This window comes from Alligator sinensis, unplaced genomic scaffold (genome assembly GCF_000455745.1).
Source record: "Alligator sinensis unplaced genomic scaffold, ASM45574v1 scaffold1002_1, whole genome shotgun sequence".
In the NCBI taxonomy this organism is placed as follows: domain Eukaryota; kingdom Metazoa; phylum Chordata; order Crocodylia; family Alligatoridae; genus Alligator; species Alligator sinensis.
Window position 1 is genome coordinate 305,486 of NW_005842710.1, and position 11,519 is coordinate 317,004.

Below are 11,519 nucleotides of genomic sequence, written 5' to 3' on the forward strand. Positions count from 1 at the left end.
ATGGTGAAGGTGATCAGCTCGTGGTCGCTGTCACCCAGCTTCCCATCGATCACTAGGTCACCGACTAGGTCATCCCCAGTAGCCAGTACCAGGTCGAGCAGCGCTTTGCCTCTCGTTGGCCCATAGACTTCTTGAGTCAGGTAGAGGTCATCCACGCACAAGAGGAAGCTCTGCAACCGCTCAGATTTTGCTGAGCCATGAGATGTCCGGGTAATTGAAGTCACCCATGACAACCATGGTCCTGGAGGATATCTACAAGGATTCCTCTGGGGTGGGTGTCCCAGCTGCAGGAGGTGGAGGGATACCCACAAAAAGGGGGGGAGTGCTGTGGATAAAGGAGACAGGCACCATCATGGTGAAGAAGGGAGTTATACTCACAGGACATGGACAGATATCTGTCAGGACAGGGGTGGAAACTGCCATGGCTGTGGGAGGCAGAAAGATACTTGCAGTGAGGAGGCAATGAGGAAACCATGGGTAGCAGAGAGACCCCAGTGGCAGTGGCAGCGTGGAGGTTATCCTGGCTGTGTGGGGCACAGGGATGCCTGCATTGGGGAAGGGAGGTAGATGGGCATTAGCAATGAGGTGAAGGAGAAAGGTACTGAAGAAATGGCAGTGGTGAGATCAGGTGCTGTGGCAATGGGAGGCAGAGGGATACCAGCTAGGCTACTTTTTCTTTCTGTGGCAGGTACGCCATGAAGTGTTTGGATAAGAAGCGCATTAAAATGAAGCAGGGGGAGACGCTGGCCCTGAATGAGCGCATCATGCTGTCCCTCGTCAGCACCGGGGTGAGAAGGGGTCCTTCACTCCCACCACCTCTATGCCAGGGATCAGGGTATAAAAGATGGGGTCAGGGTCAGGAGAGGATGTGATGGAGACAGCAATGAGGGTGGGTGGTGAGAGAGAGAGCCTGCAGCATGTGTTGGGACCATTCAGATGAAGCGCAGGGCAGCATGTGGGAGCAGGGGGGCTTGTGGGGTTCCTGTGGTTCAGTAGGTGACCTTTTTCGCCCCCACCTTGTGCCAGGACTGCCCCTTCATCGTGTGCATGTCGTATGCCTTCCACACACCCGACAAGCTCAGCTTCATCCTGGACCTCATGAATGGTGAGAGAACCCTGCTCCCCCAGCCTTCCCTGCCTGTATTGCACTCCTAGGTCTTGCTCTCAGTCCTTCAGACACCAGTGCCTGGTACTGTACGTACCCCATGGGAGGCAGCCCCAGCCCTGGAGACAGACAGGATGGAGGAGGGAGACTGAGGCACTGGGAGGGAGCACTGTGTCATGGGGAGTCTCTGGCAGAGCTGGGAAGAAACTCTTGGAGTCCTGAGGCTCATCCAGGCACTCCAGCCATTTGGCCATGCTGCCTCTCCTCACCAGTGTCCGTTCATCTTTCCTCTCCCTGGGTTTGGGGCCTTGTGCCTTCTGAGCTCACGGTTCTGTTCGCACTTGCAGGGGGCGACCTGCATTACCACCTGTCCCAGCATGGGGTCTTCTCTGAGTCCGAGATGCGGTTCTATGCTGCTGAGATCATCCTGGGACTTGAACACATGCACAACCGCTTTGTAGTATACCGGGACCTCAAGGTAACCACATGCCCCCACACACATACCCCCACAGACACCCTGCTGCTTCATGGGGTACCAGAAGCACAAGGTATCCCCTCCCTCACCCAGGAGTCCCACCCCACCTTGTGGAAAGCCAGCTGCTGAAGGTCGGGGCAGGGTTGGGGAAGGGAGGGTGTTCCCCTGCCTTGGGCTTTCCCTTGCCCATGCACAGTGTGCTGAGATGTTGGGGTAAAAGCAAAGCATCCACTTCAGGGACCCCCCTCCTGCCCTTCTGCACTCCTGCTAATATGGGATGCTCCTCCCACTACTACCATGCTGCTGTGCCTAGGGTAGGAAGGAAGGTGGCAGGGGGAGAACAGCCCTTCCCAGCTCCTCTTGCCATCTCCCTTCAACTTGGATCACAATCACAAGCCAGTGCTCCTGCCCTGCTCCCCACAGTGACCCCTGCTTGCGGGGCTGGGGCTGAGCTTGTACTGAGGGAATTGCAGGCACTGCCTTTCCCTTTCAGCTCTCTCCTGGCCTTCCCCAGTCCTCCCAGGCCATTGCTCAGGCTCACAGGGCACTTCTCTCTTTGCAGCCAGCAAACATCCTGCTGGATGAGTATGGCCACGTCAGGATCTCAGACCTAGGGCTTGCCTGTGATTTCTCTAAGAAGAAGCCTCATGCCAGTGTGTGAGTGTCCTAAAGACCCCTCCACCCCACAGCTGGGAGAGGCTGGGGCTGCCTTTGAACCATGATGGCACTTGGCACCCTCTGCTGCCTTTGCTGTACTTTGATCCTTTTCTTTGTGTCTTTCTGCCCATCCATCTCTGGCCCCGCAGTGGCACGCACGGGTATATGGCGCCAGAGGTGCTGCAGAAGGGTGTGGCCTATGACAGCAGTGCTGACTGGTTCTCCTTGGGCTGCATGCTCTTCAAGCTGCTGAGAGGGTGAGTGAGCAGCCAGCACAGGGCTGGTCTTAGGCTGGAATGGGGCGGGGTGGGGTGGAGGAGCCAGGGAGCAGCCTGTGATCATGCTCTCCCCTCTTGTCACAGGCACAGCCCCTTCCGGCAGCACAAGACTAAGGACAAGCATGAGATTGACCGAATGACATTGACTATGGTGAGTGGGGGGTTGAGGTAGGGTAGCCACCACTGCCCACAAGGGCACCATTCAGCAAAAAAGGGTTTCACTGGCCCTGTTCCCCGCACTGCCTCTCTTCAGGAGCCAGGGCCCTTTTCTGTAGGCCAGGAATTAACTGTTCCCACAGGCAGGCCAGGGACCCTGAACAGCTGAGGGTTGGTGCCCTCACCCAACACCAAGCTGCATCAAGGCCAGATGCACCCATGAGCCTCTCCTGAGCTTGGGCTAGTGGCCCCTTGTGCAGGTCCCAGCTCTGAGGCCACAAGATTTCGCCAAAAAAGAGCTGTTCTGTGTGCACATGCATATTCATGTGCATGCTACCATCTCCTGTTGAGAGAGAGAGAGAGAGAGAGAGAGAGAGAGAGAGTGTGTGTGTGTGTGTGTGTGTGTGTGTGTGTGTGTGTACCACCATCCCCTGTTGCCTGGGATTGTGTGTGTGTATACCATCATCTCCTGGTTGGGTTTGTGTGTGAATACATGTGTGTCTACCACCATCTCCCACTGACTGAGTGTGTGTGTGTGTACCACCATCTCCTGCTACACAACACTAAGTGCTTGTGTGTGTGTACCACTCTTCATACTGCCTGGGATTGTGGCACCCCATAAATGCCCCATGAATCTGCCTTGTGCTGGCTGTCCCCCAACTTAACAATGACCCTATCCCTTGCCCTGCAGGCTGTGGAGCTGCCCGACTCCTTCTCGCCTGAGCTGCGCTCCTTGCTGGAGGGGCTACTCCAGAGAGATGTCAACCGGAGGCTGGGCTGCATGGGCCGTGGGTGAGTCCCTTACCTGCACAGGAGTAGTGCAGGGGATATGCCATGGCCTGGGGTGATACTACGAGGTAGAAGTCATGTAGCAGGCCCAGCCAAGAAAAGTGTAGATCCATGTCCCCAGCTGGGCTGTGGCATCGGATCCTCCAACAGAGAGCACACCAAGGGGATTGGTACAGTGAATCCAGCCTGGGCTGTTCTGTTTGTGTAGGGTCTACAGAAACCTGGCTGCTGTGTTTAGTCAGAGACAGCCTGGAGCACTCTGGGGCTCCCTCTGCTGGCCCAGCCCTGCCTGCTCTTCCCAAGCCAGGTCTCAGCCTTGTCTTTGGCTTTGTGCCACAGGCTGGAGCAGTGGTTGGGTGGCCCTTGCATAGGTAGCATTTGAGTATAGGGGCTCCTGTCACCAACTCTGCTAAGCCCAGTCTCTGTCTTATTCCACAGGGCACAAGAGATAAAGGAAGAACCCTTCTTCAAGGGCCTGGACTGGCAGATGGTTTTCTTGCAGAAGGTGAGTGAGGGCTGTGAAAGGGGGAGAGAGACAGGGCAGAGCCCTGAGCAGAACCACCCTCCTGCCCTGGGCCCCCTCTCTTGGATTCTCTAACATCCCTTCCCTTTGCTCCGCAGTACCCACCACCCCTAATCCCGCCACGTGGGGAGGTCAATGCAGCTGATGCCTTCGACATTGGGTCCTTCGATGAGGAGGACACGAAGGGGATTAAGGTAGCAGATGGATGAACCCTCCTTTCTCTGGTCTGTCAGCACCCCCTGCCAGGGAGGGTGGGCCTGGTTATTGTAGGTTCCACCCCCTTATGGGAAGTTGTTGAGGGGAGGGGAGCTGGGCAGTGCAAGTACCACCCCCTCCCTAATGTTACTGTACATTTTGTTGGCTTTGGAGAGTCCCACCCCCTCTCTCTCACTCCAAGTATTATCAGCATTGCCTTTTCTGGAGTGGAGAAAGCACCCCTCACATCCCCCACAGTAGAAGCTTGCTCATGGTCCCCTTTGCCCCAGCCAGTCACTCCAGGGCTTCCTCTGAGAGAAGGTGCCCCTGCCATGGAGTAGTGGCTATGGGTATAACCATGAGGCGGCTTGGAGCCCCTGCTGTCCTGCTAACCCTCCCACTGCCCCCCCTTTTGTCCTTCTGTCCATCCCTAGCTGCTAGACAGTGACCAGGAGCTGTACCGCAACTTCCCACTGACCATCTCGGAGCGCTGGCAGCAGGAGGTGACAGAGACGGTTTTTGATGCTGTCAATGCTGAGACCGACAAGCTGGAGGCCCGCAAGAAAGCCAAGAACAAACAGCTGGGCCACGAGGAGGGTGAGGGGAGCAGACACCCCAGCCTGTCCTACAGCCCGCTTTGCATCTGCCCCCCCAGTGTCACCCCACAACTAACTACGACTCCCCTTGTGGCCAGCCTCACCCAACACAGCTATAGCTGTATAGAATTTTATATCCAAAATCAATCAGTCCATCTGTGCATCATGGCATCCTCTCAGGGCTAGCTTCACATCCCCCAGCCAGCCCCATGACCCACAGCCAGTCCCACACCCTGTCTCCCACTTCCTCCTCCCTGTGACAGGCTCCATGCCCCACAGTTTTACAGTTTTTCCCCCCACTGTCAGACCCACTCTACACAGAACCCCCTGCTGGACCATCCTGTCTACATCAAGCCTGGCCTGTGCAGTTACCTGACTGTCTCTTCCCCCCAGAATACGCCATGGGCAAGGACTGCATCATGCATGGCTACATGTCCAAGCTGGGTAACCCCTTCCTGACACAGTGGCAGCGGCGATACTTCTACCTGTTCCCCAACCGGCTGGAGTGGAGAGGGGAGGGCGAGTCCCCGGTACGTGGCTGGCAGAAAGGGCCTGGGTTAGGGATGGGGAGGGGGTGGAGATACATGCATGCATTCAAGGGGATGGGGTATGGCAGGGGCTGATTCCATCTGTGTGACCCTTCCTGCTTCCCTCCTGCCACTGCAGCAGTCCCTGTTGACTATGGAGGAGATTGAATCTGTGGAAGAGACTCAGGTCAAGGAACGGAAATGCATCTTGCTCAAGATACGGGGTGGCAAACAGTTCATCCTGCAGTGCGATGTAAGTGTGACCCCTGCCAACTGTGCAGTGCCCCACTCCCTTGCTGGCTACCAGCCGGCCACTCTGTTCCCTGTGCCCCAGAACCTTCAGCTGACTGGCTGCCCTGCCCCACAAGGTGACCATCTGACTATTCCCATCCCTGTGCTCCCTGTTGGCTTATGATTCCCTCACACACCTACTGGCCAGCTGTTCTTTCTTCTTTCCCCGCCCCCTGCCCCCAGAGGCCCTAAAGCACCTCCGCTCTCTGCACTGCCCCCCTCTCCCTGGATCCTGCTCCTTAATGCCACTTCCATTCCTATCTGGCAGGGGTGGTGTGTCTGCTCACAGCCCCCACAAGCAGTAGGCAGGATGGAAACTCCTCCAAGCAATCAGATGGCACAGGCCTGATGCCTGACCTCTGACCCTGAATGACTCAGCATAGTTATCACTTTGAGTCATTGGAATGGCCCTTGCTCCTGGATGTGTGTGACCCATGGCTTTTGACCTTGAGTGGTCAGTACTTCCTGGGTGCAAGAGGTCACTGCAAAGGTCCTTTTCCCCTCAACATGATCTTGACCTTGATGTTCAAGTCTTGGATGTTCAAGCCAGCATACATGGCACAGTGTACAACCCCATACACCAGCCAAGTCACTGGATAAGTGACCTATGACCTTGAATAGTTGAGTACATAACCTCTTGAGGTCTCCAAAACATTCATGCCACCTGAATGTGACCCCTGACCTCAGGACCTTGAATGGTTCTTACCTGTTAAATGCTGGGCAGCACTGCAGAGGTTGCTTCCCCTGTAGCTAACCCCACCCTGACCTTTGAAACTGAATGGGTATGGCCACTAAGCACTGGAAAGGTGTTTCCTCTAAAGGTGACTCCTAACCTTTGACCTTGAATGGGTGGGATTGGCCCTTTGACAGAATCCGTGGTAATGACCCCTGATCCACTGACCCCCGTTCTCTATCCTGCAGAGTGACCCCGAGATGGTACAGTGGAAGAAGGAGCTGCGCGACGCCTACCACCAGGCACAGCAGCTGCTGCAGCGGGTCCCACGGATGCAGAACAAGCCACGCTCGCCTGTGGTGGAGCTCAGCAAGGTGCCACTGATCCAGCGTTCCAGCGCCAATGGCCTCTGACCCTCCCCAGCCCCTGCTCCGGCTTTAATTTATTGGGATGGGTTTGAACCGGCTCCCCTGCCCTACCTTCCCTCCTTCCTTCCCTCCCAGGAACGTCCTGGTCAATGTCGGCTCGCTGGTTAGTGTCACGTCCTGCCCCACCCATGGTAGCACCATTGAGGGGTAAGGCTGCAGGTGGGGGCAGGGCCACCCACCCCCTGGGCAGCTCTGAATCCCCTGAATCCATACCCTGTTTTGGGGTAGGGGGCAGGGGCTGGGCTGTGCCTTCCCCCTCACGGGGCATGAGGGTCCCCGAGAGGAACCTCCTCTATGGCACTTCCTGCTTTCTCTCTCCCATTGCCAAATGGCTGCTGGTGCTGGGGGGCCCTGCCCCAGGTTCCTGGAGTTGTGGGGGTGGGAAGGTACCAGCAGAGAGGGGCCCTTGCCCTGCATGCATCATAGGGCATATCCTTGGAATCCAGTATGGGGGCATCGCCCCCACCCCACCCCTCCAGCCTGGACAGCCAGAGGCTCTCAGGGCAACACCCCACTCTACCCACCCCCACCCGATCCCAGCGGGCAACTGGCCACAGAGGGGCAATGGTGCCATGAGCATGGCATAGGCTCCAGGTTTGGCTCCAAAGCAGGAGGGGGGACATTACTGCCAAGCAGGACTGGGGGAGGTGCACCCTCCCCTCCCCGATAACCCAGAAGTGCCGGGGTCACGGTAGGAATGCAGAGTGAATCGTCCGGCAAAGATGAAGGAAACTTCCTGCCCTCTTCTGCCTGCGGCAGTTGCTGCTGTTCCTCTCGCCCCCAGCTACCAGGTCCCCTCTCCATACTTCCCCCTGCCACCTGGCCCCACCCCAGCACCCTGTGCTAACCTGTGCCAAAGGGTGGGGGAAGGGGGCCAGCCACACCTGTCCCCTTTTGGCAGAGAATCAGCCAATTCATTTCACATGTGACCTATGCCAAACCCAAACCAACGCCTGTGGAGGCAACCTGCACCACCCCTCTGCTCCCCCACAACCACCACGTCGTGCCATGTCCCTGCCTCCTGTGGGGAGGCATGGGGGACAGACGCTGCTCCCAGGTGTCCCTCTGGTAGCAGCGGGCCTCGTGCCAAAGGAGAAGAGTTGCCTGATGCCCTGCACCTCTGCCTGGTGGTGGCTGGGGGTGAAGCATGCAGGGACAGGTGGCTGAGGATGAGCTGGGGAGGTGGTGGGGGGCTGGTGCCAATGCCAAGTGCTGTGTGTCTGTGTATATAATTGTGCCATGGGGCTCTGTGCCCAGCAGGCCCAGCCTGCTGCTCTCTATTATCACTCAAGCCAGATAGCTCCTCCCCACCCAGCAGTGTTATAACCCCTGGAACAAGGGGAGGGGGCTCTCAGGGCGACTGAACCCAGGGTCCCATCCCCAACATGGAGCCAGAATAAGGTTGGGGGGGGGCATTTATCAATGGATTGGGGGCCTCCTGACCCGCCCCAAACTCTGGCCCCCTTGCATGCCACCATGCCACCCCCCGCCCCGCATGCCCCACCCCAACACGTGATGAGTTCTGCCCCTGGCTGTTCCCCTGCAGGGGGAGGGGGGGAGGTATCTATCTCTGGGGGAGGGGAACTTTGCTGCCTCCATCCCCCTGCCCATGCCCTCACCGCGTCTGTAAATATTTGGTGTATCGTCCGTCTCTTCTTTAGGTTGTTATATTTTTTTGCTGATTTTTGAATGTGATTTTAACAAGTGGAGGAAGAAAAAAAAAGACTGAGTTTTTATAATAAAAAAAGTGTTTAAAAAAAAAAAGGAAGAGGGCAGCCTGAGCTGGGGCTGTTCTGTGTGTGTCCATCTGTCTGTCCAGCCACAGGCTGGGGCTGCCCCAGGCGCTGCTTCCCCATCATGGGCGGGAGGAGAGATTTGGAGGTGGGGCAGGGGGCAGATATCATCATGGGGATGCGGCTGGAGTTTGGTCATGGCATGAGGGCAGAGCATGGGGCCTGATTTCTAACAGCCTGGTGGATGAGGGGGTGCTGGGGCTGAACTCGTGGGGTGACCCCTGCCCCCCCCATCCCAAGGAGGTATAGCGATTGAGGGTATGAGTCTCCACTAGGGTGCAGGGGAGAGGGCAGTGTACCACAGCTCATGCCACGTGTGCAGAAGTCTTCCACTTCTCAGAAACGAAGGAGCTCTGTTGGCAGCATGCAGCATTTGAGGGCACCGAGCTACGGGGAGCAGGCAGGGGGGACTAGTAGGGGGCTCTCCCAGGCAGTCAGTGCTGGTCCCCCTATGCCAGGGCAGCACTAAGAGGTGCTGGGAGGTGGGCAAGGAACCAATGCAGTGTGCTTTCCCCTGGCAGGTGCAGTGAAGGAGACTAGGACAGGGGCCAAGAACAGGCCATGGGCTCTTCCCATCCTACATGTGCCAGGGTGGTGTTTCTATGCTGTAGAGCAAGTGGTGGGGGCATAGGGTTTTTCCTGCTTCTTAGGGGGACAGCACAGCTCCAAAGAGTGAGCTATTCCCCTTGTCCTGAAGTAGGCTAAGCCACTCCCTTTTTGCAGCCAGCATGTGAGGCAGGGAGCTCAGAAATCCAACTCTCCTGACCTGACAGTGGTGAAAGCAAGCATAGCAGGGGCAGTTGCCATGCAAGTTTCTCAAGCTCTGCCCATGGCCCCTTGACCATCTAGCTCTAGGCTGCACCAGGCACAGCTCCACTGCCCGTTTCCCTTGGAGATTTTGGTTCCTCTTTGCAAAGCCTTGTGGCTATTTAGGCCTCATGCCAAAGCGTCTGTTTCTGCTTGGGGGAGGGTTCCCAGCATGCACAACTGGGGCCCTGCTCCTGGGCGCTCTGGGAAACACAGGCGTTGAAGCCACCCTGCCCACCCCCCCACCCCCCCCAATCCGTCTGTCCCCACCCCCACAAATACACCGGGCCTGTGCCCACAACTAAGTCATGCTTCCTAGTCTTTGCATCCCTCTGTAGTTAAGTCCAGACTCCTGGGCTCTCTTCCCAGCTCTGGGAGGAGAGTGGGGCCTAGCGGGTAAAGCAATGGGGAAGGGAGTCAGGACTCCCGGGTTCTATGCCCGCTCTGCAAGGGAGGGAGGGAGGTGTATGAGTTAGCAGAGGCAGGCTGGATGCCAGGACTCGGGCTTCAGATCCAACACTCAAAGGACAGGAGAGGGGGTCTAGTGAATTAGCCGGGAGGGATGGGGAATAAATGGATGCCAGGACTCCAGGGTTCTCATCTTGCTTCTGTCACTGACTCACCATGTGGCCTTTAAGAAAGCCCCCACTCCTGGTACTTCAGTCTCCCCACATACGGTGCTCAGCTGCTCTATTTTGACCCTGGTACTGAGGCTGGCAGGGGTGACTTCACTCCCTTGCTGGCTGACATGGAAACTGCAGGGCTGTGTGTCTTAGGCCCTGCACTGCTCCCTGCTCTGTGGATTCTCCTGTAGGCCTGGGCACCAGAAGTGGATTCACCAAGCCAGGTCAAGTGGGGTCAAGAGGGCTGCTTGTGCTAGAGGGAGCAGGCATGAGGATCTGTAGGGGGTGCTTTCCCCCCCGCGCAGCTCCGGCCCCAGTGACCCACTGTGGCCAATGCTGCGGGAAAGCATCTTGTCCTGGCTAAACCCCAGCCCCGCTTGTTCCAGCCTTTCTGCCTACGGTCCTCCCACCTCACCCACTGGCACTGCCATAGGTTTGGCTGTACTTCCTCCTTCCTCCATCATCAGCCCTACCCAGGGTGGTGTGCTGTACCTCTTGGGGCCCTTCCTACCTCTGGACAAACCAGCTTTCTCCGTTAACAGGGAGCCCAGGCGTGACACCTGCCTCCTGACAGCTGACCCAGCATCCCTGAAAAAGTCTGAGCCGCTCCATGTCCCTGGGAGCACCTGAGGTGGCTGTCAGGTCCCAGGCCAGAGTGTGGAGGGGAGCACATGGAGAGGCACCTCCTATACTTCATTCTGCAGGCAGCCCCCAGCCTCAGGCAGGGAGCAACTAGAGCAGGCCCCAAAGCCCCGCTACTGGCCCAAATAGCCAGGCCACTCCTGCCCTGCCAGACACTGGAGCAGGATGTCGCTCTCGGTTTTTAAAGTGACCCCTGCTCACCCCAGAAGTGGGTGCATCTTGGTACTGGGCAATTTAATGGGTAGATTGATAGATGCATACAATCTAGTTATAGGCAGATAGATTGATGGATGCATACATACACCGAAGCCATTTCCCACCACGGAGGCAGCTAGCAGTCTTTTTGTTTTTATGTGTATGTATTTATAATATACATATAGATATATAGAGATATATACATGCACACACACACACACATATATATATGTATGTGTGTATGTGTATACACACACACATCTAATTTTTATACATGCACACACATCCACTGAGATGCAGGTACCTCTGGGGTGGGATGTGGATGCAGCACACAGACACATATACAGACATACAGTATCTATATACTGCAGTCGCATTCCACCCCAGAGGTGGCTGCATCTCAGTGCCAGGGGAGGAAGTAATTCATACCTCAACTTTGCCCCTGCCCAGGGGGAGCCATACCTTGTTTCTGAGCTGGGCCCTTCCTCCCCCAGGAGGAAGGGTTGGATAAGGCTTTGGGGCTGTCCAGCCCTGCCTGTCTTTTCATGTCACACATCCAGACCATGGAATAAGCTCCCTCCAGAGGTGGTGCAGTCACCTACCCTGGAGGTTTTCAAGACAGTCGCCTCGCTGGGGTCACCTAACCCGTTTTCCTTCCTGCCCAAGTGCAGGGGGCTGGACCCGATGAGGCGCGAGGTCCCCTCCAGCCCCTCACAACCCATGAATCCCGGTCCGGCAGGCGGCTGAGCCCCGAGACGCCGCCGCG

At 56.9% G+C, this 11,519-nt stretch overlaps 1 protein-coding gene across 2 annotated transcripts in view; it reads left to right on the forward strand.

The window, feature by feature from the left end:
• GRK2 (G protein-coupled receptor kinase 2) overlaps positions 1-8,418 on the forward strand; it is a 23,207-nt gene extending 14,789 nt beyond the window's left edge. For both annotated transcript variants that reach the window (XM_014524935.2, XM_025216144.1), the window contains 13 exons: positions 689-788; positions 1,027-1,105; positions 1,453-1,583; positions 2,143-2,237; positions 2,387-2,494; positions 2,600-2,666; positions 3,363-3,463; positions 3,899-3,965; positions 4,082-4,177; positions 4,613-4,775; positions 5,168-5,304; positions 5,441-5,554; positions 6,514-8,418. In XM_014524935.2, the coding sequence (XP_014380421.1) occupies positions 689-788; positions 1,027-1,105; positions 1,453-1,583; positions 2,143-2,237; positions 2,387-2,494; positions 2,600-2,666; positions 3,363-3,463; positions 3,899-3,965; positions 4,082-4,177; positions 4,613-4,775; positions 5,168-5,304; positions 5,441-5,554; positions 6,514-6,678 (1,423 nt within the window). In that variant the 3' untranslated portion in view covers positions 6,679-8,418. The remainder of the gene's footprint in view (positions 1-688; positions 789-1,026; positions 1,106-1,452; positions 1,584-2,142; positions 2,238-2,386; positions 2,495-2,599; positions 2,667-3,362; positions 3,464-3,898; positions 3,966-4,081; positions 4,178-4,612; positions 4,776-5,167; positions 5,305-5,440; positions 5,555-6,513) is intronic.
• The last annotated feature ends 3,101 nt before the right edge of the window (positions 8,419-11,519 follow it).